At 48.4% G+C, this 26,827-nt stretch overlaps 12 protein-coding genes across 12 annotated transcripts; 9 read left to right on the plus strand and 3 right to left on the minus strand.

Annotated features, from left to right (window-relative positions):
- Nucleotides 1-392: 392 nt before the first annotated feature.
- Nucleotides 393-610, plus strand: N7520_003698 (uncharacterized protein; the record flags this gene model as incomplete). The annotated part of the gene is made up of 2 exons (XM_057137633.1): nt 393-485; nt 512-610. The coding sequence occupies 2 exons, from the start codon at nt 393-395 to the stop codon at nt 608-610; spliced, it is 192 nt and encodes a 63-aa protein (XP_056998098.1).
- Nucleotides 611-695: 85 nt separating this feature from the next.
- Nucleotides 696-1,728, plus strand: rho3 (Rho family GTPase RHO3; the record flags this gene model as incomplete). Its single annotated transcript, XM_057137634.1, has 8 exons — nt 696-745; nt 802-852; nt 939-956; nt 1,025-1,041; nt 1,095-1,109; nt 1,167-1,288; nt 1,360-1,561; nt 1,610-1,728. The coding sequence occupies 8 exons, from the start codon at nt 696-698 to the stop codon at nt 1,726-1,728; spliced, it is 594 nt and encodes a 197-aa protein (XP_056998099.1).
- A 1,462-nt stretch (nt 1,729-3,190) lies between these two features.
- Nucleotides 3,191-4,395, plus strand: N7520_003700 (NIPSNAP family protein; the record flags this gene model as incomplete). Its single annotated transcript, XM_057137635.1, has 2 exons — nt 3,191-3,833; nt 3,911-4,395. 2 exons carry the CDS (start codon nt 3,191-3,193, stop codon nt 4,393-4,395), a joined length of 1,128 nt encoding a protein of 375 aa, XP_056998100.1.
- A 931-nt stretch (nt 4,396-5,326) lies between these two features.
- N7520_003701 (aminoalcoholphosphotransferase) lies at nt 5,327-7,057 on the plus strand (the record flags this gene model as incomplete). Its single annotated transcript, XM_057137636.1, has 6 exons — nt 5,327-5,466; nt 5,672-5,681; nt 5,783-5,940; nt 5,991-6,037; nt 6,085-6,848; nt 6,917-7,057. The coding sequence occupies 6 exons, from the start codon at nt 5,327-5,329 to the stop codon at nt 7,055-7,057; spliced, it is 1,260 nt and encodes a 419-aa protein (XP_056998101.1).
- Nucleotides 7,058-7,643: 586 nt separating this feature from the next.
- N7520_003702 (40S ribosomal protein eS27) lies at nt 7,644-8,249 on the plus strand (the record flags this gene model as incomplete). The annotated part of the gene is made up of 3 exons (XM_057137637.1): nt 7,644-7,646; nt 7,801-7,863; nt 8,067-8,249. 3 exons carry the CDS (start codon nt 7,644-7,646, stop codon nt 8,247-8,249), a joined length of 249 nt encoding a protein of 82 aa, XP_056998102.1.
- Nucleotides 8,250-10,020: 1,771 nt separating this feature from the next.
- N7520_003703 (uncharacterized protein) lies at nt 10,021-10,536 on the minus strand (the record flags this gene model as incomplete). The annotated part of the gene is made up of 2 exons (XM_057137638.1): nt 10,021-10,315; nt 10,472-10,536. The coding sequence occupies 2 exons, from the start codon at nt 10,534-10,536 to the stop codon at nt 10,021-10,023; spliced, it is 360 nt and encodes a 119-aa protein (XP_056998103.1).
- Nucleotides 10,537-10,799: 263 nt separating this feature from the next.
- N7520_003704 (alpha/beta hydrolase) lies at nt 10,800-11,651 on the plus strand (the record flags this gene model as incomplete). Its single annotated transcript, XM_057137639.1, has 1 exon — nt 10,800-11,651. One exon carries the CDS (start codon nt 10,800-10,802, stop codon nt 11,649-11,651), a length of 852 nt encoding a protein of 283 aa, XP_056998104.1.
- Nucleotides 11,652-12,102: 451 nt separating this feature from the next.
- On the plus strand, nt 12,103-12,729 carry N7520_003705 (uncharacterized protein; the record flags this gene model as incomplete). The annotated part of the gene is made up of 1 exon (XM_057137640.1): nt 12,103-12,729. The coding sequence occupies one exon, from the start codon at nt 12,103-12,105 to the stop codon at nt 12,727-12,729; it is 627 nt and encodes a 208-aa protein (XP_056998105.1).
- A 349-nt stretch (nt 12,730-13,078) lies between these two features.
- Nucleotides 13,079-14,773, minus strand: N7520_003706 (proteasome regulatory particle lid subunit RPN5; the record flags this gene model as incomplete). The annotated part of the gene is made up of 5 exons (XM_057137641.1): nt 13,079-13,681; nt 13,732-14,220; nt 14,273-14,509; nt 14,585-14,641; nt 14,696-14,773. 5 exons carry the CDS (start codon nt 14,771-14,773, stop codon nt 13,079-13,081), a joined length of 1,464 nt encoding a protein of 487 aa, XP_056998106.1.
- A 340-nt stretch (nt 14,774-15,113) lies between these two features.
- Nucleotides 15,114-16,499, minus strand: N7520_003707 (uncharacterized protein; the record flags this gene model as incomplete). The annotated part of the gene is made up of 1 exon (XM_057137642.1): nt 15,114-16,499. One exon carries the CDS (start codon nt 16,497-16,499, stop codon nt 15,114-15,116), a length of 1,386 nt encoding a protein of 461 aa, XP_056998107.1.
- A 2,396-nt stretch (nt 16,500-18,895) lies between these two features.
- On the plus strand, nt 18,896-20,707 carry N7520_003708 (2-deoxyribose-5-phosphate aldolase; the record flags this gene model as incomplete). Its single annotated transcript, XM_057137643.1, has 4 exons — nt 18,896-18,951; nt 19,021-19,102; nt 19,206-19,413; nt 19,890-20,707. 4 exons carry the CDS (start codon nt 18,896-18,898, stop codon nt 20,705-20,707), a joined length of 1,164 nt encoding a protein of 387 aa, XP_056998108.1.
- Nucleotides 20,708-22,149: 1,442 nt separating this feature from the next.
- On the plus strand, nt 22,150-26,781 carry N7520_003709 (uncharacterized protein; the record flags this gene model as incomplete). The annotated part of the gene is made up of 5 exons (XM_057137644.1): nt 22,150-22,732; nt 22,786-22,844; nt 22,905-25,243; nt 25,303-25,948; nt 25,996-26,781. The coding sequence occupies 5 exons, from the start codon at nt 22,150-22,152 to the stop codon at nt 26,779-26,781; spliced, it is 4,413 nt and encodes a 1,470-aa protein (XP_056998109.1).
- Between the last annotated feature and the right edge of the window lie 46 nt (nt 26,782-26,827).

Consider the following 26,827-nt stretch of genomic DNA (forward strand, 5'->3'; position numbering starts at 1 on the left):
TAGCAAAGAGCATTCAAGCATTAAGACGATAGAATCATGGTTATTATGGCAATATTTATACGGATAAATTCATTTTCAAAAGCTATCTGATCTTGAAGTTCCAAATTCAAGGAAATACATCCATGAATATCATTTGTGCTGCCTGCATGTACTTGGCATTGTTTATTCATAATGGGCCGGTTCTTGGCTATGGAGTACACTGAACATTCATCATCTCGTATCCAAAGATGTACTTCAATCCATGTCTCCGACTTCTAGACATCTATTGCAGATATGTACTATTTCATCCGAGTACCTATACCCAGTTAAAAATCCGACCAGTCTTCCAGAGCTGTCGCAACGGCTCCACCGATTGGTGTCTGCCTTTCAAATCACTCATTGAATAGAGAAATATGGAAAACCTATGCAAAGCCCAAAGCCACGACTGCGTTGCGGCAGAGGGTGACTATTTCAGCCGAGGGGTGGACCAGAAGGGGGGAAAGTTGGTACCTTATTCGCCGATCCCTTTCAGGGCGCGATGTCATCGACTCGGGCTGGTCCTGAAATTCCTCCTCTAACACAATTCCACGCGCTTCACCCAGAGCGACGTTGCTCTAATTCTTTTACTTAATTTTCACTTGAACTTGACTTCTATATTTACTGGGCTCTGTTATCGTTGCGAATAACTCTCCACAGTTCTACCCCTTTAATTCACCATGGAGCTATGCGGTCGTCAAAAGGTCGTCCAGCGCAAGATGGTGCTGCTGTCAGTTTATCGTGGTGTGCCCCGAGACTTGAATAGAGCGCTAACATTTCAAAAAGAGGTGATGGTGCCTGTGGCAAGACCTCTGCACTGAATGTCTTTACAAGAGGGTGCGCAATCCCCTTCCCCTCTCCCCCTCTTTGAGCTTCCCCTCCGTGAACGCTAGAATTGATAGCTGACATCGCTCTTTGGGTAGATTCTTCCCGACTGTCTAGTAAGAACACTCCCATTATAATGGAATGCTGGGTACAGGATTCTAACGCGATTGACTTGCGCGCGCAGTGAGCCAACCGTCTTTGGTAAGATTTGAAGATACCTGCAATTGAGAGCCTTGCTAATAATGCGCCTTTAGAAAACTACGTCCACGGTACGAACCATGAGCTCACATTCGTACGTCCAACATGACACTTATCCGCGCATCTAGATATTTTCGTCGACAACGTACATATGGAGCTGTCGCTCTGGGATACAGCTGGACAGGAGGAATTCGACCGTTTGCGCGCACTTTCCTATGAGGACACCCACGTGCTCATGCTTTGTTTCAGTGTAAGCATTGGAAACTGGACCGATTGTGCAGGGGAAAAACAAAAGAAAGGAGCTGATGCGGGTGTATACAGGTCGACAGCAGCGACTCGTTCGAGAATGTCGGTTCTAAATGGATCGCTGAAATCAACGAGAACTGCCCCGGTGTTAAGGTTGTACTCACGGCACTGAAGTGTGATTTGAGGAAGGATGATGAGATGAATGAAAACCCCAGCGCCATCACTTTCGATCAGGGATTGGCAAAGGCGAAGGAAATCGGCGCTGTTAAATACTTGGGTATGTTTGGATTGTTGCAAGAGAGAGACGTGGCTAATGCGATTGCAGAATGTTCGGCGGTGCAAAACCGTGGGATTCGTGAGAGCTTTTATGAAGCTGCCAAGGTTGCCCTGGACGTCAAACCCGTTGGAGGTAGTGGTTCTGGCTCAAAGTGTGTCATTCTCTAAATAACTGGAGAATTGACATGGGATCCTATCCCGTCGTCCGGCTCTGTTCTCGCGTTGGTTCTTTTCATGTTTGATTGCCCCTTTTTTTTTTCATCCCACCCACGAATTCGTTGATTCCCCTTTGCATGCAGGCCTTGATGAATGTCGGCCTGTGACATGATTACTCTCTCGTTTTCTCTCTTCCTTTTATCACTCTGAACAAAGCGGATCCTAACACCCGTGTCTGTCGGGAGTGATACCTTTTGCATGGTTCCGCCTTAAGTCGTCGAAGCATTTCAGCGAGGTTGGCTTTCTTTACCTTTACCACCATTTACACATATATATAATTCTTATCGGACCTAATAGCGCTCTATCTCTGAATTTCTTACCTGTTGTTTGTGTAGCATGATGCTGGTCATCAATTTATCTTCCGCTTCAAGGCCGAAGCCTCAGCTCCGAACCCTTGAAAGGTTGAAAGCGGACCAGAGCCATAGTCTTTGTACGTGACCAAATTTCGGAGTGGCACAGTAACCCCTAAAATCACTACTAAATAGTCCGGTCGATCTCGAAACGATAATAGGCGACGTCATAGCGAGATCGACCCGAGTCTTTTTGAGAGTACTCCGTATAACCGCGCCTAACCGAAGCACATTGGCTGCATCCATAGTGGAGAAGTAGTGGATTTAACAATCCGAAATCGCTAGTTATTGCAAAATCCTATCTTACGATCATCGTCAGGGGGATAGTTTCTGTAAGGAATGTGGAGTCACCTTCGTCATAGCTTCGGGGCGACGATCACCCGTTACCTAGCAGCTAAGGAAGGTACCAGGTATATCAAAACAAATATGAAGGTAACAAAGAGGCAAAATTTACTAAGTAGCAGGTAGACGAAGATAGAGAACTACTACAAACATTCAAATAGAATCGGATCTAGACAACTCGAGTACTGTCATCATTACCCCCCATAACGCCCCGAGTGGGACCGTACCAAGATTCAAACCAGTAAAACCACTAAAAACATGAAAACTGGAGTCAATGATTAGAAGCTCACCTTTCCCCGCACCATCATTCAGCTATTCTCATACGTCCGTTCTGGAGATTTGCCCCCGATCGAATCAAACCAAGCAAATCAAGCGGAATAATTACAGCTCCCTGCTAGAAACGGTAAAATACGAGGTTATTTGCTTGCTTTCCCCGGGTTTTCCGTCGACTCTGATACGCTCATACTCTCCGTAGCTCTCGCGTGTCGTCTCCTTCCTTTCTGTTCTCAACTTCCCCTCCTTCTTTCCCCCTCCAATTCCCTCTTCCTTTACTTCTTTCCCATACATGTGTGATCATTCTCCTTGAAATACATCCCCCCTTGATCCCTGCTGGGCACTTCAACCTTCCACTTTCAAACACGCCGGCCACCACTTCCTCCCTAGTCCTTTTTGCATTTGCTTTCCTTCAATAATTCTACAATCCCCCAATCTAAACCCAAATCATGCTGGGTCCGCGTTTCCTCCGCCCGGCATCTTCGCTGGTGCGGCCCTTCACCTCCTCCGCCGTGGCCTTTCGCGCTCCCTCAATCAGAGATGTAACAGCCGACTCTGCTGCAGAGTTCAAGCGGCGGCAGAAGGAGTTTCGCGAGAACCTCGAAGAGGCTCGCAAGAGAAAGGAACAGCAAGAGAGTCAGTCTGTCAATGCCTCTGCCTCTTCCCCTACCCGTGAGTCCGCTCCCACTGCTCCGCATGTGAGCAATGCGAGTACATTTGAACGAATTCGCCCAGCCTATGACGCTGCCGACGCTCTGGATCATAAAGCACTAGGCTCACTCGCCATGCACCGTTATCTAGGGAATGAAGACCTGCAGGAGAACCCCAACAAGCGTGGGCCCCTGTCATCGCTGATCTACGGTACCAAGGAGGGCCAGCATTTCGATAAGGATATCGAGCGATCGTTTTCGCAGGTGTTGGCTCGGGGAAAGTACGTTCATTCCGTCGTTTTTCACGATGTCAAGCCTGATAAGGTCGATGAGTATGTCGACCTTGTGGGCGAGTGGTACCCTCGCATGGCTGGAACGGAGGAGAACCGAGTCAACCTGGTGGGAAGCTGGCGTACGCAGGTCGGTGACAATGATACCTTTGGTAAATTCTTTTTTCTGTCTTTTCCCTTTGACGTCTGTCTCAAATCGCTAATTTGTTTTGGGTTCCTTCGTCTTCAGTTCACATTTGGGAGTACCAGCGCTATGAGGGCTATCATGCCTCGCTCCACAATATCTCCACACACCCCGAATTCCGCGATTTTGACCGCAAGCTGAAGAGCTTAATCAAGAGCAAGAAAACTTCTCTCATGCAGGAGTTCTCGTTCTGGCCAACCACACCGCCGCGTCGCCTCGGTGGACTGTTTGAACTTCGATCCTATACTCTTCACCCTGGAAACCTGCTCGAGTGGGAGACCCACTGGCGTCGGGGTCTAACGGCCCGACGGGAGGTCATGGAGGGTGTGGGTGCGTGGTTTGTCCAAATTGGAGAGCTGAATACCGTTCACCACTTGTGGCAGTTTGCCGACTTGGAGGAGCGCAAGATCCGACGTGAGCAGTCATGGAGTGTTGAGGGATGGGCCGAGACTGTGCACAAGACCGTTCCTCTCATCCAGTCTATGCAGAGTCGTATCCTTGTCCCGATGCCGTGGAGCCCCGTTGGTTAAGTAGGCTTCTCTATTTTGCTCGGCCGCAAAGCGGAACCCACTCCACCTCACCCTTTTTCTCCCCAACCCAAGGGTTGTTTCTGCCACAGAGTTATTGCATGTAGAATCGGTATTCTACAATACTCGTAATGAGTATGACTTAACTGGGAGTTGTTACGGAGAGGAATCGCATCTATATGTATCGTGTATCTAGCCATGGCGTATCTTATACCAAACCGAATGGAAATCACATTACCTTTCACTTTGACTTTGACTTGTATGCCTTAATCGGTTACTTGGAAGACCCATGACCTCGAGTAAAACCCCGCAGAGGCGATCATTGCGCATTGATATTGACATTTCTACCGCGGAATAAATCGTACTTCTAGGATGTTGCATGTGAGAGAATGCGACAAAGTAAACAAACGTGATAATTCATCACTGAGGATCCTATTACGTAGCACTAGTAGTAGGAGTACAGTAGTTTGCATGTACTCTAAATCTTTTCCGCTTAAGTCCCAAGAGCGGAAAAGGCAGAAAAGAAAAATAAAGAAAAAAAAAAAACATTTAACATTAACAAGTGTCCACTCCACATATTCTTTTCTTTCCCAACCAAACTTCCCTGACAGTTCCCACCCTTCTCCGGACCCATAATAAACCTGCCCTTTTCTTCTCCGACTTTTTTTCAAGATCCGAGCGCGTCAATCCCACTCCTCCCCCCCAACCTCCCCCAACCCCAATACGAATCCATTCAATCCGTGCGCCATTCAAAAGGGCCAGATTGTAGGGTGAACGGGACGAAACGAAACGAAAGCAATAGCACCGAGCAACGAAATCGAAGCGAGTCGAATCCTGTCCAACAACTTTCCGGGATACTGATTCTGAACGAAACGACACGAATCGCATACTTGGCTACGGGCGTCAGGCGCATAGCATCGCATAGCAGAGCAGAATGGTGTACATTCGTCAACAACATCTGGCGAATTTGCGCAACTACAAATATGCTGGAGTTGATCACTCGCTTGTTAGTCGGTACATCATGAAGCCGTTCTACACTAAATGTGTTATCGGGTGTTTTCCTATGGGGATGGCGTGAGTTTTCTCTTTCCTGCTGGACTGGACTGGACTGGACTGGACTGGACTGGACTGGACTGGACTGGACTGGACTGGACTGGGTTTTGGAGAAGCTGCTTCCTTGAAGCTGTATCTATATGCATATCAGAACAGTCAGGTTTGGAGGGGTTTATTTATAAATTTATTTGCGCTTAGCTGACTGACTATCTGTTTTTGCGTACAGTCCTAATGCCGTGAGTTTATCTACGTCGGATCTACTTACTTTTTTCATCTGCAATGAAATGAAGTGCTGGGATCTATATCTTTGAGGACGATTGATGTTGATGTTTGCTAGATTACCCTTACCGGATTCATGTTCGTGGTTATTAATTTCATCACGGTGATGTGGTACAATCCTAACCTGGATACGGATTGTCCGCCGTGGGTGTACGCGAGTTTGGCGTTGGGCCTGTTCTTGTACCAGACTTTTGATGCCGTAGATGGCATGCAGGCGTACGTTATCGTGGATATACAAAGACAGGGCTTTGCTGATCTATTTGCAGACGGAGAACGAGACAGAGTGGACCTTTGGGAGAACTATTTGATCACAGTAGGTTTTCCACGATGAATTATAGGAAACGCACTGATTAGGAACAGGCGTCGATGCATGCAACACCGGACTGGGTGTTTTGATCTTTGCGGCGGCTATGAACCTCGGCCAGTCATGGGCTACGATCTTGAGTCTATTTGGATCAACTATGACTTTCTACGTGCAGACCTGGGACGAATACTACACCCAGATTTTGACTCTGGGCGTCATCTCCGGTCCTGTTGAAGGTATTCTCACCCTTTGCACCGTCTACGCCTTCACGGCCTATATGGGTGGTGGTAGCTTTTGGCACCAACCCATGCTGGAGACATTTGGCGTGTCCAAGCCCAGCTTCATCTCGCAGCAGATTTATGAGATGCCTTTTACGCAGTGGTACCTGGTGTACGGTGCGATTATGCTCCTTTTCGCCGTCGGTTCAAGTATTTTGCATGTTATGCAGGTGCGTCGCCAGCGTGGTCAGGATCCTATTGCGCCGCTGTGTGGCCTCTTGCCCTTGGTGGCGATCTGGACTCTTGTCCCCGCTTACCTGTACCTGAACCCGGCTGTTTTAGAAAACTACACGGTTGTCTTTGGAATGTACATTGGCTTGATCAATGCCTATTCCGTGGGCCGCATTATCGTTGGTCACTTGGTGCAATCTGGTTTCCCCTACCAGAACATCCTGCTGTGGCCGCTGGCGCTCGGTGTGCTGGACAGTGCCGCCCCGTTGGTCGGTCTTTGGTCGGAGCCCGTGTTTAGTGAAGGAAACGGGCAGACCATGTTTGTGTTTGGATGTCTCGGTCTCGCGGTTGGCGTTTACGGAAGCTTCGTGGTGAGTATTCTGTCGCGTTTTGATGCTGAATTTTCCCCCGAGTATCTTGCTGATTTGATTCCTTCTAGTTCGATGTGATCACCACAATCTGCGACTACATCGATATCTGGTGCCTAACCATCAAATACCCATTCGTCGAAGAAACAGAGCACAAGAACGGATCGGCGACGAAGGCGCTGGTCGAGGGTGCTTCAAAAAAGACGATTTGAACGCTGCAATTTGACGTGCAGTGATGTAAGAGTTTCCGGATTCGTGTATGAAGCATAGCTCAACCTCGATCACCACGACCGGTATAGCTCATCCATTGGCGAAAGTGCGGGGATGTCGGTTGTGATGTAATTCCGGGGGTTTGGGGAAGAGAAAGGACATCTGAGATAATGATTTTGATTTCAACAAGTACATAGCTTTGAACACGGGTTGCTCCGAGTGTATAGAAATATGAGTGTAATGTGAGACGTTTTAAATGATTGACTGGGAAGCTTGGAAGTATAGAAAGTAAATACTTGTCTCGAGCGGGAAAGCAGTCAAGTGACAATGCTTACTTAATCTGGGTCTTAGTGGCAGAACCGTGGAACAGGATTGGGTGGACAAAACCAGGCGGTCTGATTGGCGGAAGCCGCACACTGAAATTCCCCCAAAACGAGACAAGCAAGCGAGGGTTGTAAAGGGTTATAACCCTAGAGCGGACCCATTCGACAAATCCCTTCAAACTTCTCCTGGGTTCCTTCAGTATCACACAAGGCCATCGCCATCAGCGCCATTCATCAACACCCTCGCTGATCTTTAATCGCCAAGATGGTAAGCGCTCGCTCTCGCTCGATCTGAATTTTTCCCCTCTCGATTTCGACTTCCCAGCCCCTCCCGCACCAAAAGCCTGGGCAGACTCGGCCAGAATCAACATCTCCATCAAAATCTTCATTTACGGCTTCACTAATCATCGATATTCATCTAGGTTCTCGCGATCGACCTTCTCAACCCCACCCCTCAGGCTGAGGCCCGCAAGCACAAGCTCAAGGTATGATTCCCCGGAATCCCGACACGCACACGAACACTTCTCGATTCGGAAATGGGTATTGTGGTCCACGGGGTGAAGATGGATTTGGGGACAACAAGCCGGATACATCGAACCTTCGAAGCCAAAAGAGCCTACAACCAAACCAACCCGAATCAAGAGACGGATTGTTATACAACAGAATGCTGACGCAGTTTTCCGGATAGACCCTTGTGCCCCAGCCCCGCTCGTTCTTCATGGACGTTAAGTGCCCCGGCTGCTTCACCATCACCACCGTCTTCTCCCACGCCCAGACCGTTGTCATCTGTGCCGGCTGCTCCACCGTTCTGTGCCAGCCCACCGGTGGTAAGGCCCGTCTGACCGAGGGCTGCTCGTTCCGCCGCAAGTAAACGAGACGCTACGAAATAACTTCTTTTCTTATTTTGTCTTGTTGAAATGCGCAGTGGGGAATAGCATGGAGCAATGGGGATGAAAATACCACATCTTGGTTTTTGGACCTTGCACTACTTCGGTTCGGTTCGACGAGAGACCGCCGTGAAAAATGTCACATACCAAATCAACTCCTTTTCTCAATGAACGATCCCCGGTCGAGAATTCGATACCGTTTGAGCCCGTGGGGTTACTTCTATTGAGGAGGCAATGATATGATACGATTCCAAACGTACTTCCTTTTTTTACTCCCTACACCTATTACTCTTCCACCAAAAATGGGATATCGAATGTGGCTTGATCCGTCGTGTCTCTCTGTTTAACCGTTTTTCCTTGCAATTTTCTCGCTGTGATGATTCAGGCTTGTTCTTAAAATCACAGCGTTGTTTTATTTTTGTTTTTTTGCGAATGATGACAGATAGAAGATGGAATACCTCGCCAACCCCCAAAAGCACTCGACCGAAAAACGAAAAAAAAGCAACACGCAGCATCCAGCTCAGGGAGTTCCGGATATCTGGCACGAAGGCACTTTGTCAGACTTGTGCCATGTTTTGATTTGATTTCTGGTTTATATTTCTGTTGCATGAGTGTATCTACTCAATCTGAGTTATACCTTGTCCTCGCAGTTTGGAACTTGTAAGCTCGTAGTTTAGTTGAGCCTCAACCTCTATACCTGGAGATGTACAACTTTTATTTCTTCAACCCATGTCACCCCAATGGCTTAGTACCCAAGGGAAACCTGTCATCGCCGACCCATGTTCAGATCAAATTTGACCTGATCTACACGAGCAGCCCTGTATCCATCAACCCTAAAAGCCGTTACAATCCACCATTTCAGACCACAACTCATAACTCTCCATTTAAGGCCAAGATCAAGCCACTCCCCATTCCACACCGAGCGCCCCCCCCCCTTCCCGTCTCCATACATCTAACCCTAAACCTCCGCCCCACCCCTCACATTAGCAAGCCCTTATGTAAAAACACAAATATCCAATAAATCATAGGGGAGGCCCAGCCGATCCTACCCGTTGCCCGGATAGGCATTCCACCGCACCCAGCTGTGGGGACACAAAGGCCGCCCGTGCAGAAACAGTCCGTGTTCCCCACTCCCAGACGGCTACGTAACCGTGCACGTACGGTTTTTAGTGCTGATCCCACCTGCGTACAGCCAGGAACCGAGTCGATATATGACATCATTTGATGGCGAATTCTCAGGGTCTACGATGCGCCGTGTGTGCCGGGTTGAAATATTCTTCATCTTGCCAGGAGGTGTATAAATCTTGAGCTTGTTGGAAGCTCTGAAAACGATAGATTTCATTGTAGCTTTTAATTTAGATGCACGGAGTCTATCTGGTTAGGAAGTCTTGCGCATTTTACATACATTATTTTTGCAAATTCAATAAGTATGACGTTTTTTCTCTCTCTGGTAGTACATAGTAAACGAATGACATATTCATCAAAGATGACGATACCACAGAACAAAGGGTGTCATCACGAAAAATACCCAAGAACGAGGATACATTCCCCTTTGCCCATAGGACTGAGATTGTAACAACTCAATCAGAAAACATATATCCCGCTTGCTGAATAGCATTCGAATGAAGCCAGTGAAACCTTGGGAAGGCATCCAAACATCCATAGACATGCAAGCAAAGGGATACAAGATCAAGAATCAAAGGCAAAAGGCGCAAAGTCAAGTTGAAATACAAAGACAAACAACAGATCAATGGCCTAGTTCAAAGCCTTCGCCTTGGCTTTGATATCTGGTCCGAAATCGATTGGATTCGACGGGTCACTGCCGGTCATGAGGGAAAGCTTGCCGGTTGAGTCGTTGAGTAGCAAGTTGGCAAACTGGTTGCGGCCAATGACTTCCTTCATGGTCTCATTGGCGGCGCTGTCGCCAGAGGCGTACTTGTCGGCGTCGACGGACTTCAGCATGCGGTGCGAATTGCGGACGAAGTCTAGGAGGAAGAAGGCTGTTGGGTGTGGGTTTGGCGGTTGGACTTGGGGATGTGCTTCGAACGCCCTAAATTGTTATATTGAATAAATATTGTCGAGTCTTTTACTTCCTCCGTGAGGGTTGTTTCGGGGATTCTGGGATTTTGGATTTCTTTCTCTTTCACGAATGGCCGGGAAGGATGACGACAAAGGCTATGGGGAAGTATGGAAAGGTAAGACGTACTCAATCAGCGCTGTCATCTTCTCCTCAAGCTGCTGAACCTGGGCGGGGTTGTTTTGAGTGGCCATTTTGAAAGAGAAATAGAAAAGTCCAAGTCCAAGTCAAGTCCAAGTCCAAGTCAAGTCCAAGTCCAAGGTCAGGTTCAAGTTTAAGTCAGTAGTTTGTTGTCGGTGACGCCGAGGGGCTGTTTTTACCTGCTTATCACTTCTTATCGGGGTTAGACCCGGGTAAGTCTTCGAACTTCCACTTGCTTCTTCATATAGAATCTGAGAGCCTCAGATCACATACTAGATTTCAATTCAGTCGCACAATACGGATTACAGCGACAAAAATGACGAAAACATCCGCCGCGGCGCGTCAGCCCCTCAAAATCCTCATGCTCCATGGCTACACACAGTCGGGCAATCTATTTCATGCGAAAAGCCGTGCACTGATCAAACACATCCAAAAGGCATTCCCATTACACGACGTCTCAGCCAGCTACCCCACCGGTCCCATCCACCTCAAACCAAGCGACATCCCAGGCTACGAGCCCTCCAACCCATCCAGCGTCGATCCCGACGAACCAATAGAATCATACGGCTGGTGGCGCCGCTCCAACACCGCAAACCCACCCCTATACTCCGGGATTGAAGACGGTCTAGCAACGGTCGCCAAGACGCTCACCGAGGAAGGGCCCTTTGATGGCGTGATTGGGTTCTCGCAGGGAGCCGCATTGGCCGGCATGGTGGCTGCGCTATTGGAGCCAGGGCGGAAAGAAGCATTTGCGCATTTCGAAACTAGCGGGGAGGGGCTTGCCTTCCCTGCATCATTCGGTGATGCGGTAGGATTCTCGCATCCGCCGTTGAAATTTGCGGTGTGTTATAGTGGATTCCGGGCGCCAGGGGCTCGGTATCGTGGATTCTATGAGCACCCGCCTATTCAGACGCCTTTGTTGCATGTTCTTGGGTCTTTGGATGCGGTTGTGGATGATGCGAGGAGTCGGGCGCTGATTCATGCTTGTGTGGGTAATCCGGAGAAGGATGGATCGGTGGTTTGGCATCCTGGTGGTCACTTTGTGCCGAGTCAGCGGCCTTATCTGGATGCTGCTGTGCAGTTTATTCGGAAACAGGTTGAGAAGAGCGCTGCCAATGGTACGGCGATTGAGGAAGAGGATGTGAATGATATGGTTGTGCCATTTTGAGACGCCTACGCGTATACCACATTTGCTTTCATTAGATGAGTTGCTTCTGAGCGTTACCCTTTACAACTGGGTTCTTGGATTGAGACATAGACATTGTGTCTGACTTGCATATAAAGAGATCTTTATTCGAAATCGAGGCTTGGTGAAAGTCTCGGGTCGAGTCTTTGTTTTGTCGGTCTCGGTTTCGTTTTCTACACTAACAACAGATCATTTGCATTCGACAATGAAGTCCTCGGCTTTGTTGCATTGTATATAGACAAAGCATCTCAGAATTGTCAATATGTTAGACCAAGTAATCAACCTCCATGCTCCTCGAGTATAAGATCGGGCAACCTTCTTGGCCAATATTACCATCATCTCCCACACCATCTGCCTTCACACTCATCCAGCCAAACCCTTTCAACATATCACAACCTCAAGGCACGTCAAAACACCAACCACGCTAATAACGATGTCTATCCCAGTCCCAGCATACATTCACGTCAGATTTGCCAAGCTGCGCAGCGACTACCTCAACTCCCTAAGAAGCTGGGAACAAAGCGTCCAAAACAACCGCAACCTGAAGAGCTATGATTTAAGCCAGAGACTCATCAAACTCACGGATCATATAGGAAAGAATTTCCTGATCCCTGAAATTCTCAGGAGCACCCGCAAGCCCTTCTGCTTCCGCACCAGAGTGGACAGCATTATCAACATCCTTCTGGACACCATTGAGATGCTCCATGGAGACCGGTACCTTGTGAATATTGCTCCAGGCTTCCTGGCTCATATTCTGCGCATGGTAAGTATCCAGATCGGTAGACTAACCCTTGTGACTGGAAGAGATGATATGACTATTGCCTCCGATAGGTCAGCCAATGCCATGGATGCCTCGGCGCGGATTGGGGATTTTGGTGCTTGTGATGCTCTACAGCGGCAGGTGCTGACTGGGGTTTGGAAGCGGTTGCATTTTGCCGGTAAGTTCTGTGATTGTGGGCAGTGCAGCCTGAGGAGGCTAATGGATGTTGATGTTTCTATGGAGAAGAATGGATGTCTTGTAACTGATGGATCTATGGAAATTCACATGGCTGCACTTTAATCTATCATGCAGAAATACAGTGTTGGCAGACATTTACTATGCATCAGTAGCCACTCTTCACGTTCTTAAAATGTAGCACTACGCTTTCGCACATTTCACTATAATCTTTCGTAAAACACATCTCTCTTAGGTTAGCAGCAACTTAAGATCGCGTCAATGTAACTCGCCCAAATGCTGGCGTTCTCTCTAGTCCAGCCGTTACTCCTGACATCAGAATTCATCTACTGGAACACTACATAGACATTGCCACTAGGGTAGTGGATTCTTCATAAAGGGTCTACCGGCGAGATATTGTACACATAGGCAGATATTCCCGCAATCAACTTCCCAAGCCTACCAAGTATCACAATTAACGAGCCTTGGGCTTGTCACCACGAGTCGGCAGGATGCGAGCCATCATCTCCTCCTTGGTGATGAGATGATCAATGCGTTCCAGAAGACCGAGCAGGCTCTTCATATCGCTACTCCACTCGTTCAGAACGTCATCCGCATCCCGAGGTTTGGCGAAATTGACCAGCCGTGCGGGCCGGTCAATCTTAGCGTAGATAGTCTTGGAGGTGACCAGATCGCTAATGTACTTCTCCGTCTCTTCCTCAGTCAGGTCCAGAAGTTGGGTGAGTCGGCCCATCTGGATGCGAGTGTAGTATTTAGCCACTACCCGCACGTTATGCTCGATGACACGCTTGCGCAGATCCTGCCATCTTCGGTTGGCCTGGTTCTCAGTGGACTGTTTGGCTTCGGCATCGAACACATCGGTGCCACACAGGTGGGGACCGAATTGCTCGGAGACCATGGGCCAGCGCATAAGCTCGGGAATGGTGAACAGCTTAACAAGACGGGCCTCCTCAGGAACCTGTGATAGCCGCGAATCTTGTTGGATGCGGTGCAGCAGATCTGACTGCTCGTTGTCGTAGGGGGACAAGACAATATAATAGACAATGCGTGCGAGGGACTGTTTCAGATTAGCCATAGACCTGCTGTGTTACGAATCTGTGGACTTACCGCGCGCAGCTGCTCCGGGTTGTTCTCAACTGCCTCGGTGTCCAGGACTTCTCGGTAGTGCTTGCAGACATCAAGGTACTTGTAGTCATGGTTTGCCAGAATAATCTGCTGATCGTAGTAGCGCAGCTTGAGATCAGTCACATCATCATCCACCTCCATGGGAGCCTCATCCGGCCCACGGGTCTTCTCTCGCTCCTCCGCTTGCTTCTTGAGCTCCTCAATCTCCTCGGCGCTCTTCTTCGGTTTGCGATTGAAATAACGCTTGTTGATCTTGCGGATCAGAATCGAAGCCTGTGTCCAGTCGCCACGCTCAATACACAAAGCAACCTGCTCCAGAATGAATTCGGTCTTCTCCCGTCTCGTCATCGACCCAAATGTTTCCACCTGCAGCTCGCATAGGATGTCCGCCGCCGCATTGATATCGCCTTGCGTCTTCTTAATATTCGAAAGGATTCGTGTGACGCGGGCACGCTCGACTTCGACGAAGATCTTTGCACCGGTCAGTGCTGCCAAGAGATGGTCACGGATCACTCAAACTTACCTTTCCCTCGGTGACCGTCCGTAGAGTTTCGATGACAGACAACTTGACATCCAGGTTCGGGGTATCATCCAAGAACTTCATCACCTCCTGTACCATGCGCGTTGTGGCCTGCTTGAGTTGGGCATGTTTCTTTGAGAGCAGGAGCACTTGGTCGTTGAGGAGGGTCCAGTCGCCGGAGTTCTTGCTGATGGTGACGATGGCGATCAAGAGGCGCGAGGTAGTAGCAAGATCGGAAGCCTAATTTTTTTTTCCCAGAAAGGTGTGCGTTAACGTGGAGCTGGATGGTTTGAACACGGGGAAACGGGAACGTACCTGTCGTGCTTGCTTCTCCAACAGCAACAGCTTATCGATCGCACTCTGAACATCGGTCTGGAGAAAGTGGTCAGCTTATTTCTGCGTGAAACAATCGATTTGAGGGCATACCTTGGCGAGTGCCTCTGTCTCCGGAATCAGCTTGTCGGCGTCCTTGGAGAAGTCCTTCTCAGGCTTCAACAGGGACATGATGACGACAGTGAACGGGTGGGTGATTGGGGGTTCTAGAAGTCTAAGAAATGAAGAATAAAGCGACTTGAATTATATGACAATGCAAATCAGAAAATCAGCAATGTGTGGTAATAAGGCAGAAGATGACGGTGATGATGATGGAGCTTTGGGGGTGTTCCGCCCTTGAGCTGGAAGCTCCGGCACGTGATTATGATCAAGCCTGGCGCTGAGTGAACTTGCATTTCTCATACATCAATCATTTTGCAATTTGGACATTCTGGATTAACACCAACGAGCAAGTCCTCAAGTAGATACATGATCAAAACAGCAAGTCGAAACCTAGATTCCAACATTCTTGTTAAACATCAGATACCGAATCCCACTGTATCTTACTTGCCTTCCACCGCGTCATTATCGGCCTGGACAGGTTCAACATTCTGTTCGTCACTCTGTGACGAGCCAAGCCGAGCCCTAGAATTCCGAGAATCCGGTGTCGGGCTTCGACGACGTTTTTTGTTGTCGAGCTGCATATCGTGCATATTCTTCCAAGATTCGTCACACCCTTCTTGAGCTCCTCAACCATAGATTTCAAAAGTTCCAGCTGCTCATCCTTTGGTCGCCCGGGTGTACTAGCTCGACTATCGTTGCTATCGCCTTGGGAGGTAGGTTCATAGGCCGCGTTCCTCGTGACTGTCGTCCAGACTTGGGAGGGATCCTTCGGATCTCCCATGTCACCATCGTCGCGGGAAGCTGGAGTAGGCCAAGAACGAATCCCATTTCTGACACTCTTAGCCCTTTCATTTTTAACCCAAACTCTGAGAGCTTCCCCTAAGCCACTCCAAGTCCTGCGATTTTGTGCTGACTGCGTCGGATTTGTCAATATACGATCCCACCGCGGGAAAATTGCATCGAGTTGCTCGTCAGAAAGGTATCGACGGCTTTGTTCATCAGTGGCCAGAGCAACCGGCCAATAGGGAGGACATACTTTCCCCAGGCGTCCCCCGCTCTTGAATTCATGGAAAATCACAGGATACTTTTCCCTTTCGTGCTCATTATTGCGCTGCATGATTTTTCGGACTTCGCAGTCCGAAAGACGACCCGCCATCTGGTTTGAACCATCTGCCTCTTCAACCTGATGGGAGGTTTCTTTCCGCGAGATATCCAGAAGATCGGCAATTCCATCACGCAAGAAACGGACAAGGTATGCGTCCGGATTTCCCTTGACATGAGATTTCCACCGAGCATATGGCTGTCCAGTCTCGAACATAAGCCGTCTCCAATCATGTTTTTCTGCCCCCTGATCCATTAAACTGCGGACCTCTTCTTGAAACTTCTCCGAGTCGGAGAAGTTAACAAGAGCACACAGCAAAAACTTGGAGAGAGACGAGGGTGGACATCTACTTTGCTTCTCCCAGTTATTCCATTCACGCAAAGCGACTCGAATCTCCGCAGTAGTAAAATTTACTTTGTTTTTCTCGAAGCGGCCAATTGTATCCAAAATAACCGCTTTGACTTCCTCGTCCTCCTCAGATAATGCCTTCTTCGGCTCTTCAAGGTAGAGAAGTGCCTCAGGTGCTGATTTGATTCTTCTTAGCACGCGATACTCCTGTTCTTTCACTTTCTCGTAGATCTTCTTCCTTTTTGTAGCTGGTCGAAGGTGCCGCAGTTCTTCCGCCCCGGGAAGATTGCGAAAATCGGCAGGCGGTTGACAGTGACAGCAGTCACAGTGTTCGGGATGCCCCATTTTGATAGATTGCCTTACAAACTCAGATGAGTGGAATGGACGAAATATATCTGAAATGAAGAGAAGAGTGATGGTTGCACTTAGGAAAAGAAGAGCTTGCAAACAAAAACTACTTAGCTGTTTAAGTAGGAGGATCCTGGCGGAGGGCACTGCGTACATACAATAACAAGAGTGTGTGGCAAGCCCATGGGCGTTTGTATTTATTAGAATTTGTTGCCCATGACGTCCTCAATGTTTGCTCCAGATCCCCTCCACAAGGGGAAACTTGCGGCCAAAATGCGGTCACGCGATTTCATGATACTGCTAACATAGCAATGGCCCAAACTGGCCAGCCCACCGTAAAGCTGCCTGATCTGGAGATACCCGTTATGCGTTATGGACGTGGTGATCGATACATCATGTGCATAGTTATCAGCAAGCTCACCTTCAGAGAGCATCTCGAGCGAAACACACGTCACTCCATCGATATTGACGGTGAGATTCACTGTACTCGGGCTATAATGGGCAAGCTTGACAAGTGCTCGAGTCCGACACAGAGATTACCCAATCAACGACGTGGGGGGGGGGGTTTAGGTACGAGCCAGAGGTGACAGGCAGATCGTGGAGCTACGGTTGGCTGAGAACATCCTTTGTTTGAACGCAGTGGGATGTTGAGCCAATGATGGAATTAGTATTGGAATCCAGGCCGAAGAGGTCGGGCTATTGAATTTTAATATTTGGGTAATAGCGTTCTTAACAGAGAGTAGATACTCACCGACTACTCTGCCATATAAAATTGTTCCAGCAGTTGGGTAGAGCCAGCTATGTTGAACATGTCGCTGTTTCGTTCCATTCCGTTTATATAGACTGCCTCGCTTCAGCATCCTTGTATATTTGATCGGCAATTTGTGCTTCTATCGTTGCCAATCGTGCTAGCTAGCATCTTCGCTAAGAAGACAGGCCAGTCGAGAGACCATTTATCCCACTCATCAAAAACAACGGGAGCCTGAAAAATATAACAAGTGAACGGTAGTTATAAATATCAGTGATCACAACGTCAGGTATGGTTGATAGGAGGCAGAGAGTCTCAGTGGTGAATGCAATAATGGTCGACCTGGAGCACTCGGCATTGAAAAAATTATAGATCTGTGTAAAGCGGCTCGCTTGGGTGCTGCATGCACTTTGGAAGTTGTCCTCGTTTCCTGTTACGATGTACTTCAAGGGGCAGGGATCGGTACGCCCGGTTTGGCACGTAGAACACCGAGTTTAGTGTCGGTAGACTCAAGGCACTACAATGCCACATTGATTTTTCAAATATGATGTAGAGCAATATTCGCTTGCTTCTACATCCATGCACATGCTATGTCAAATCTACCGGTCTATTACTTGGGTAGGACAGGACATACATTCAAAACCTCCAACTGACTTTTCAATTCTCCCCCTTCTCATTTAACTTCACTTTTCTTCTGTTCTCTTTCGCTCTCTTTTCTTTCTATTCCGCTGTGTATGATTTTGGAGAGCCCAAAACCATTGTAGGCCATTCACGGAGCTCCTCAGGGCCCCATCCTCCATCTGACTTCCTTCTATTAGTCGTTCCTTTGCGATGTCATTAGCCCAATTTCGAACAAACAAGAAAATTCCCCGGCCGCTTCTTCATGTGGTTCGAGACTGACATAATGATAAGGTTACCAGAGGATCCGTCATATTCCTTCCACGAATTGGCCATATCTCTATCCTTGGTGTTTAGGAAATCTTTTTGGAAGGTGCGCTCATCCATTTTGAAAATGTAAGATTGGCTACACTCCCGGTTCCAAACCTCAAGGAAATCCTTTTTCCCTTTATACTGGTATATTGGTACTTTGATGGAAGCCATGATTGTAAAGATGGAGGTAGTAGTCAACACCAGAATCGATGACTACTATTATAAAGTATTTAGGATGGTATATTCATAAGAGGATCATAATGGCGATATCATTACCTCACTTAACCCTTTGACCACTTAGCTAATCCGGTACCAAAGAAATTAGAATACCGGGTAGGGTACCGGGCAAGATACTGAATGCGAGACTGAGTAGGAGACTAATTAGGAGGCGAAGTAGAATAGTACAGAAAATAATATAACACCTAGGCAGGCGCCGCGTGTCATAGAGCTACCTGAAGCTCTATGACACGAGTGGTGGTTGGATTTGCGATCGTGCCCCACCTAAAATATATATTAACTGGCTAAATGAGAAGTAATAGGTATGTAGGTAATGAGTAAAAACAAATGTTCAGGAAGATGTAAACAGTTACTACTTACTTATACTTGAGTCAGGTGACTACTAGTAGATATTAGGTGACATCGGGAAGCGGGTCCAGCCTTATCGTGTCCTGATTATCTCCAACTCATCAACTTCAACCTTACTTCAATATCAACCATGTCGACAAAGAAGCCACAAACCCCCTATTTCTCAAATGGGCAAGTTTTGTCAAGGTAAGGGATCCCACTGCACATGAATAATCACACAAGAGGCTCTGTGCTAATCCAGTCGAACACCGACAGCCCACCATTCTCGGTTCGCGTTTCGCGATTCCTCGAGAGCGTCTATGTCTTCTTTGGCTTGTACCTCGTGAGCTTCTTCTCGGTATGAAAGCCCTGGTTATTTCATTACCTGGCGCAACTTCTGATCATGATTTCTCTTTGGCCGCCTGTGCTTTTCTAATGCTGACTGACCCATTCCATTCTAGCTGGACCCATACCTTGCCGCGCAGAACTCTTCGTTCAATATTCATCGGCCGAAAACACGCAACGCATCTCGTGGTCCTACCGGTGGAGGCTCCGGCTCATATGGCTCTGGTGGAGGGGGTGGGGGTGGTGGCGGCGGCGGCGGCCCTGGTGGACCTGGAAAACGAATTGGGCGGGTGGACGATGTTCGAGGACCGGAGTGTGGCAGCTGTAAATAAGAGGGCGAACATGATGGGCCAAGTAAAGCATCAAAGGCAGAAGATTGATGGGTGTGCAACTCCGGGCAACTCTCAGTGGACACTGACTGCCTGTGCTGTGCCTGAACGACATAGGCACTTCTGATAGGATATTGAATGGACATGAGTATCGGATATGCTACACTATGCCATTTGACTCATGTGATTGCCAGACTTAATACACGTTGTACATCGTTATGATTCTGTCGCTGACCAAGTATCTGATAAGAAGATAAGATGGACGAGACATCCATTGCCACTTTCATCAAGCGACAACTGCCTTCTGTCAACGTCAGCCTCAACGCCACTTCTAATGGTCTCATATCGTGTCACGAGTGAATCAACGGTTCGTCATAATTATGAGCCTCTAGATCTCACGTGACGACAACCCCTCTCCCACCCCTCCAACGAAGCTGTAACCCTTTCTGGTGGCATGCCCCGACGAGAAAGACAGCATCGAACCCAGCATGTCCACTGTCCCATTGAATGACCCGGACTGGGCGGTCTTGATTGACAATTTGAAAGAGTGCATCCCTTCTAGATCATTGCCGGAACCGCAAATCCCATTAAATATCCCACGATTGATCGATCACACTCTCCTAGCCTTGTCAGCCTCTGAAGAACAAATCGACGTCCTTTGTGCCGAAGCCAAAGAGTACGACTTCGCCACTGTCTGCGTTCGACCGAACTATGTCGCCCGCGCTGCCGCCAACCTTAAGGGGACCAACACGGGAGTGGCCTCCGTGGTAGGCTTCCCGGAGGGCACGCAGGACACCAAATTGAAGGTTCAAGAGGCGATAAATGCAATTTTTGATGGAGCGACTGAACTCGACATGGTCATCAATTACCCGAAACTCAAAGACGGGGGCTACACAGCAGTCTACAACGATATAATGGCCGTACGTAATGCGGCACCGCCACCGACGAAACTAAAAGCCATCTTGGAGACGTCTCAGCTCAACAGAGATGAGCTTATTGCCGCTGCTATCGTTGCGTGTACGGCCAGGGTGGATTTTATTAAAACAAGCACGGGATTCTGTGGGGCCGGGGCCAATGTTCAGGATGTTAGACTGATGCATCTCGTGGCCGAGATATGCTCCAATGGTTGTTTAGTCAAAGCGAGTGGGGGTATCAGGTCTGCAGATGACTGCTTGCGTATGCTTAAGGCTGGTGCGGTGCGGATCGGGGCAAGCTCCGGAGTCAAGATCATGCAGCAGATGAACGAAGGCGAAAGTCTGGAGCAAGGGGCTAGTCATCAGGCGTATTGATTCATCAAAGCCTTCTACTCAACGTTTCTTGTCAACAAATCCCGAGAGGGAAATATTGTGCGATGGACTCGGGCCAGAGATATCAATTTACCAACGTCATCGGCCATTCTGATGACAATTTCCAGCCTACTGGTGCAAACTTGATCATTTACTTAGCATACCATGGCATCCCCTAACATTGCCGAAAGTAACAATACTCAATATTACTCGTAGCTGCCAAGTCGTACATAACCATAAAACTGACACGATACGCTCCAAATAATCAAATGACGTGTAGTATCATGTTGAATAATGAATCGACAGGCAATTTCTTGATTTGAACCCTGGAAAGGGACCCTGACCTTAACTCGCTCGGCTCTTGCAGGTCAGAACGGGATTAATATTTCCAGCGGACCGGGGCCCACTGTGGTGGATATGAGAAAGTATAGATTTCTCAGCCCGAATTGTCACTAAGGCACTAATATATCTGCCTAACTATTCGCGTGCGCCTATTAATGACAAGCATCCACCAGGCTTCTGTTGCTTGAATAAAGAGTCCAGACAATATAAAGGTCAGTGCACTAAGGTTGTGGGTCGGGCTTGTGCGTATCAAGACCGGTGCAACTAAAACCCCGGTGCCGATCGATCATCGGCACGGATCTCATTCGATTTTGATAAGATTTGTAGACTGATTGGCCTATAAGTATGGCTGGATTTGTTCTATACGCTAGTATACAGGAAGGTTGAAAGTATCGGCATCAACCCGGAAGTCGGGCTCTGGGCAAAGCACCGAGTTTTGCCTCGGTATCTTGGCATATTAGACAATTCATGGAAATCCGTTGTAAAGTCTGGGCGTCGCCGGAGATCAAGATAGAAATATAGTTAAGATTTTGCTGAGTACGTAAGCGGGACCAGTTCTTCAAAGTCAAGAGGTTATAGTAGTGGTATAACACAACGCAAGCGGCTGGTCGACCAGACAACAGAGATCCAAATGTGCGAAACCCAAAGAAGAGTCTTGTTTCTTTATCTGACCATTTCAAATGTTATAGCAACCTTGTAATGCCAATCTCGGTAAAAAATCGATCCGATGAGTCAGCGGAACCCGACGGGTCCGCTTTACATAAGAGATCGACGAGGCTATGGAGTCATTCAAGGGAAAGGAATCCACATTTCCCGGATCTGGTAAGATCCGAGGCCAATCAGCGATGTTATCTTTACAACGGGACACCGATCCTCCGTCCTTGATCCAATTCCGGCCCCGAGGGATGTCAACCGTTATGTAGTAAATAACGTCACCTTACATTGGTTTGTGCCAGACGTTTAAGTTTACTAGCCCCGGCACTGTTGCAATTCATCCGAGGCCGAGTGAGCGAATCATTGGTTAAATAAGTACTCATTTCCTTCCCTTATGCCCCTGTATCTGCTCTATAGTACTTCGCCGAATACCGAAATATCTGGCAGTCATGTCTGCCTCCTTCCGCGAGGACGAGAAGCCTGAAGAGCTGGCTTCAGAGAACCAATTCGAAGATGACGATTCAGAGACCACATATAAGCCAATTGGCTTAGACGACCCGAATGAGGTTGAAACTCTTACCCGTATAGCAACCCAACAGTCTCGGCGACAGTCTACGATCGGTTCCACACACCGTGTAGCATCAGCCGCCGCCCAAGATCCCACCCTTGACCCCAAATCCGAGAAGTTTGACTTGCGAAAATGGATTGTCACTGCCATGCAAGACGTGGGCCGGGAACGTGGCCAAAAGATGGGTATTGTGTTCAAGGACCTCAACATCTTTGGATCTGGATCGGAGTTACAGTTTCAAGACACGGTATCTTCCATGTTGACAGCACCCCTTCGGATAGGAGAGGCCTTCCGCAAGGCCCCCAGGAAGCGCATTCTCAAGGACTTCAATGGCCTTCTTAAGAGTGGAGAGCTATTGCTTGTGCTTGGTCGCCCTGGAGCGGGCTGCAGTACCTTGCTCAAGTCAATGATGGGGGAGCTGCATAGCTTAGAGATGGGTGAGGGTAGTGTCATTAATTACAATGGTAAGATTCTCTTTACTACTTCAGCTCTCAATGTCATTTACTGATCTAGCCAGGTATTCCTCAGCGCCGCATGATGAAAGAGTTCAAGGGTGAAATGGTTTACAATCAAGAAGTAAGCCGTACCAATCCCTTTCTGTTTATGAGAAACATACTGACTTGCATAACCTACTAGGTTGATCGCCATTTCCCTCACCTCACCGTTGGTCAGACCTTGGAGCACGCGGCTGCAACTCGTACCCCATCCCACAGATTCCAAGGAATGAGTCGCAGCGAGTTCGCAAAATACATGGCGCAGATAGTGATGGCCGTTTTTGGCCTAAGTCACACTTATAATACTCGCGTGGGAGACGACTTCATCCGCGGTGTTTCGGGTGGAGAGCGAAAGCGTGTCAGTATTGCCGAAATGGCACTTGCTGCATCGCCTCTGGCTGCCTGGGACAATTCCACACGTGGATTAGACTCGGCCACAGCCTTGAAATTTGTCGAGTCCCTTCGATTACTCTCGGACCTTACTGGTTCCGCCCATGCCGTGGCGGCTTACCAGGCAAGTCAGAGCATTTATGACCGCTTTGATAAAGTTATCGTTCTTTACGGGGGTCACCAGGTGTTCTTCGGACCAGCAAATACTGCCAAGGAATATTTTGAGAAGCAGGGATGGTATTGCCCTCCAAGACAAACTACTGGTGACTTTCTGACCTCCATCACCAACCCAGATGAGCGTCAAGCGAAGTCCGGTATGGAGTCTCAAGTCCCTCGTACCCCTGAAGAGTTTGAGGATGCCTGGCTTAAATCGTCAGAGTATAAACAGCTCATGGCTGAGATTGCCACATACGAGGAGAAATACCCCGTGAAGGATGACGCTGCCGCTGTTGTTGAATTCCAAGAAAGGAAACGAGACAATCAAGCCCAGCACACCCGTCCTACGTCTCCCTATATCATCAGTATTCCCATGCAGATCAAGCTTAACACAGTCCGTGCTTATCAGCGGCTATGGAATGATGCAGCCTCAACCGTGTCCACTGTGGTCAGTAACATCATCATGGCTCTAATCATTGGTTCCACCTTCTACGACTCCCCCAACGCTACCGCCGGCTTTACTTCGAAAAGCGCCGCGCTATTCTTCGCAGTTCTCCTCAATGCTTTGACGGCCATGTCTGAAATCAACAGCCTTTATGCACAGCGACCAATCATTGAAAAGCACAATTCATACGCCTTTTACCATCCTTTCACCGAGGCAATAGCAGGAGTTCTTGCCGACGTACCAGTCAAATTTGTTCTCGCAGTCTGTTTCAATATCATTCTTTACTTCCTCGTCGGTCTCCAACGAAAGGCGGGCAACTTCTTCCTCTACTTCCTCATTACATTCATGATCACATTTGTTATGAGTGCAGTTTTCCGAACATTGGCAGCCATCACAAAGACGGTCTCTCAAGCAATGGGATTGGCCGGAGTCATGATCTTAGCCCTGGTCGTCTATACAGGCTTCGTGTTACCGGTCCCCTCTATGCACCCCTGGTTCGAATGGATCCATTATCTCAACCCGATCTACTACGCGTTCGAGATTTTGATTGCGAACGAGTTCCATGGACGCGACTTCCCTTGCTCATCCTTCGTTCCTTCCTACGCTGACATGTCTGGTGAATCGTTCTCTTGCAGTACAGCTGGGTCGGTAGCAGGAGAACTGACCGTGAGCGGCGATCGCTATATCTGGCTGAACTACCGATACACATTCTCCCATGTCTGGAGGAACTTCGGAATTCTGTGTGCATTTTTGATCGGATTCATGGCCATCTACTTCATCGCCTGTGAGCTTAACTCGTCTACAACAAGTACCGCCGAGGCTTTGGTTTTCCGTCGTGGTCATGAGCCCGCTTACCTGCGCCGCGGATTGAAGAAAAGCAAGTCTGATGTCGAGACCACCGATGAAGCGGCTGTACAGCATACCTCTGGCCAAGATGGAAACCAGGAAATGGGAGCTATCCAGCCCCAGACTGACATCTTTACCTGGCGGGATGTTTGCTACGACATTGAAATCAAAGGTGAACCGCGCAGGCTTTTGGACAATGTTGCCGGCTGGGTCAAGCCTGGAACCCTGACGGCACTCATGGGTGTCAGTGGAGCTGGTAAAACCACTCTTTTGGACGTGCTGGCACACCGCACGTCTGTTGGTGTTGTGACAGGTGATATGCTTGTCAATGGTCGTGGATTGGATCAGAGTTTCCAGCGTAAGACTGGGTACGTTCAACAGCAGGATCTTCATCTTGAAACTGCTACAGTTCGTGAGTCTTTGCGTTTCAGTGCGCTTCTGCGGCAACCTGCTAGTGTCTCGGTCAAAGAGAAGTACGAATATGTGGAAGAAGTCATTCGCATGCTTCGTATGGAAGAATTTGCGGAAGCTATTGTCGGTGTCCCTGGTGAGGGTCTCAACGTTGAGCAGCGTAAGCTTTTGACTATTGGTGTTGAGTTGGCTGCGAAGCCCAAGCTACTTCTTTTCCTTGATGAGCCTACTAGGTAAGATTTATCCTTTACCTCCTATAAATTTCAACTGCTAACGTGACTTGCTTATAAAGTGGTCTTGACTCCCAGAGCTCTTGGTCTATTGTTTCATTCCTTCGTCGTCTCTCTGAGCACGGTCAAGCCGTTCTTTGCACCATCCACCAGCCTAGCGCTATTCTGTTCCAAGAATTCGATCAACTCCTCTTTTTGGCCCGGGGTGGAAAGACAGTCTACTTCGGCCCAATTGGTGAGCAATCGCGGACCCTGCTTGACTACTTCGAGCTCCACGGAGCTCGCAATTGTGGAGATAGCGAGAACCCTGCCGAATATATGCTTGATGTTGTGAACGCCGGGTCAAACCCTCAAGGTGAAAATTGGTTCGATGTCTGGAAAGGAAGCAAGGAAAGTCAGGAGGTCCAGGTTGAACTTGATCGAATCCACAAGGAACAACAGGAGAAAGTCCCGATTGAGAACTCGCCTGAAGGCCTCACCGAATTTGCCATGCCATTCTCGTTCCAGCTGTATCAAGTCACCTACCGAGTCTTCCAGCAATACTGGCGCATGCCTTCTTATATTATCTCCAAGTGGGGATTGGGTATTGCTGCTGGTTTGTTCATCGGTTTCTCCTTCTACCAAGCAAAAACATCTCTACAGGGAATGCAGACCATTATCTACTCCGTCTTCATGCTGTGTACTATCTTCACCTCGCTGGTTCAACAAGTCAGTGCTTTATCTTCTGGTTAATATTCCATACTAACTTCCCTTAGTTGATGCCTCTATTCGTCGCCCAGAGATCACTTTACGAAGTCCGCGAGCGTCCCAGCAAAGCCTACTCCTGGAAAGCCTTCCTAATCGCCCAAGTCATCGTTGAGATCCCATACATGATTATAACCGGTATATTCATCTTCGGCTGCTACTTCTACGCAGTCGTAGGAATCCCAAGCTCCCTGACCCAAGGCACTGTCCTCCTTCTCTGCATCCAATTCTTCATCTACGCCGGCACATTCGGACAAATGGCCATCGCCGCCCTCCCAGACGCGCAAACAGCCAGCGCTATTGTCGTCCTGCTCTTCGCCATGTCACTCACATTTTGTGGTGTGATGCAGCCTCCATCCGCTCTACCAGGTTTCTGGATCTTCATGTATCGTGTCTCGCCCTTTACCTACTGGACCGGAGCTATGGCTAGTACCCAAGTCCATGGACGCCATGTTGTCTGTTCTAACGATGAACTGAGCATCTTCAATCCTCCTTCTGGCCAGACATGCTGGGAGTATCTTGAGAAGTATGCCACCGCTGCTGGAGGCCAGGTACTCAACAAGGCAGCGACTTCCAGCTGCGAATACTGCTCCGTCACTATTGCGGATCAATATATTGCTGGGTCGAACATCTACTACAGTGATCGCTGGAGAAACTACGGCATTTTCTGGGCTTATATTATTTTCAATATTTTCATTGCTGTTATGACCTACTATCTTTTCCGGGTCAAGCGTTGGAATATGGAAGGTATCAAAAGGGGCCTTGGACGTTTCACACCCTCAAAGAAGTCAAACTAATTGAGGACTTGTTGCACTCTTTTTCCCTTTCTTTCATTTTCATTGT

This window comes from Penicillium odoratum (genome assembly GCF_028828045.1).
Source record: "Penicillium odoratum strain IBT 22623 chromosome Unknown utg000003l_segment0_segment0, whole genome shotgun sequence".
In the NCBI taxonomy this organism is placed as follows: Eukaryota; Fungi; Ascomycota; class Eurotiomycetes; order Eurotiales; family Aspergillaceae; genus Penicillium; species Penicillium odoratum.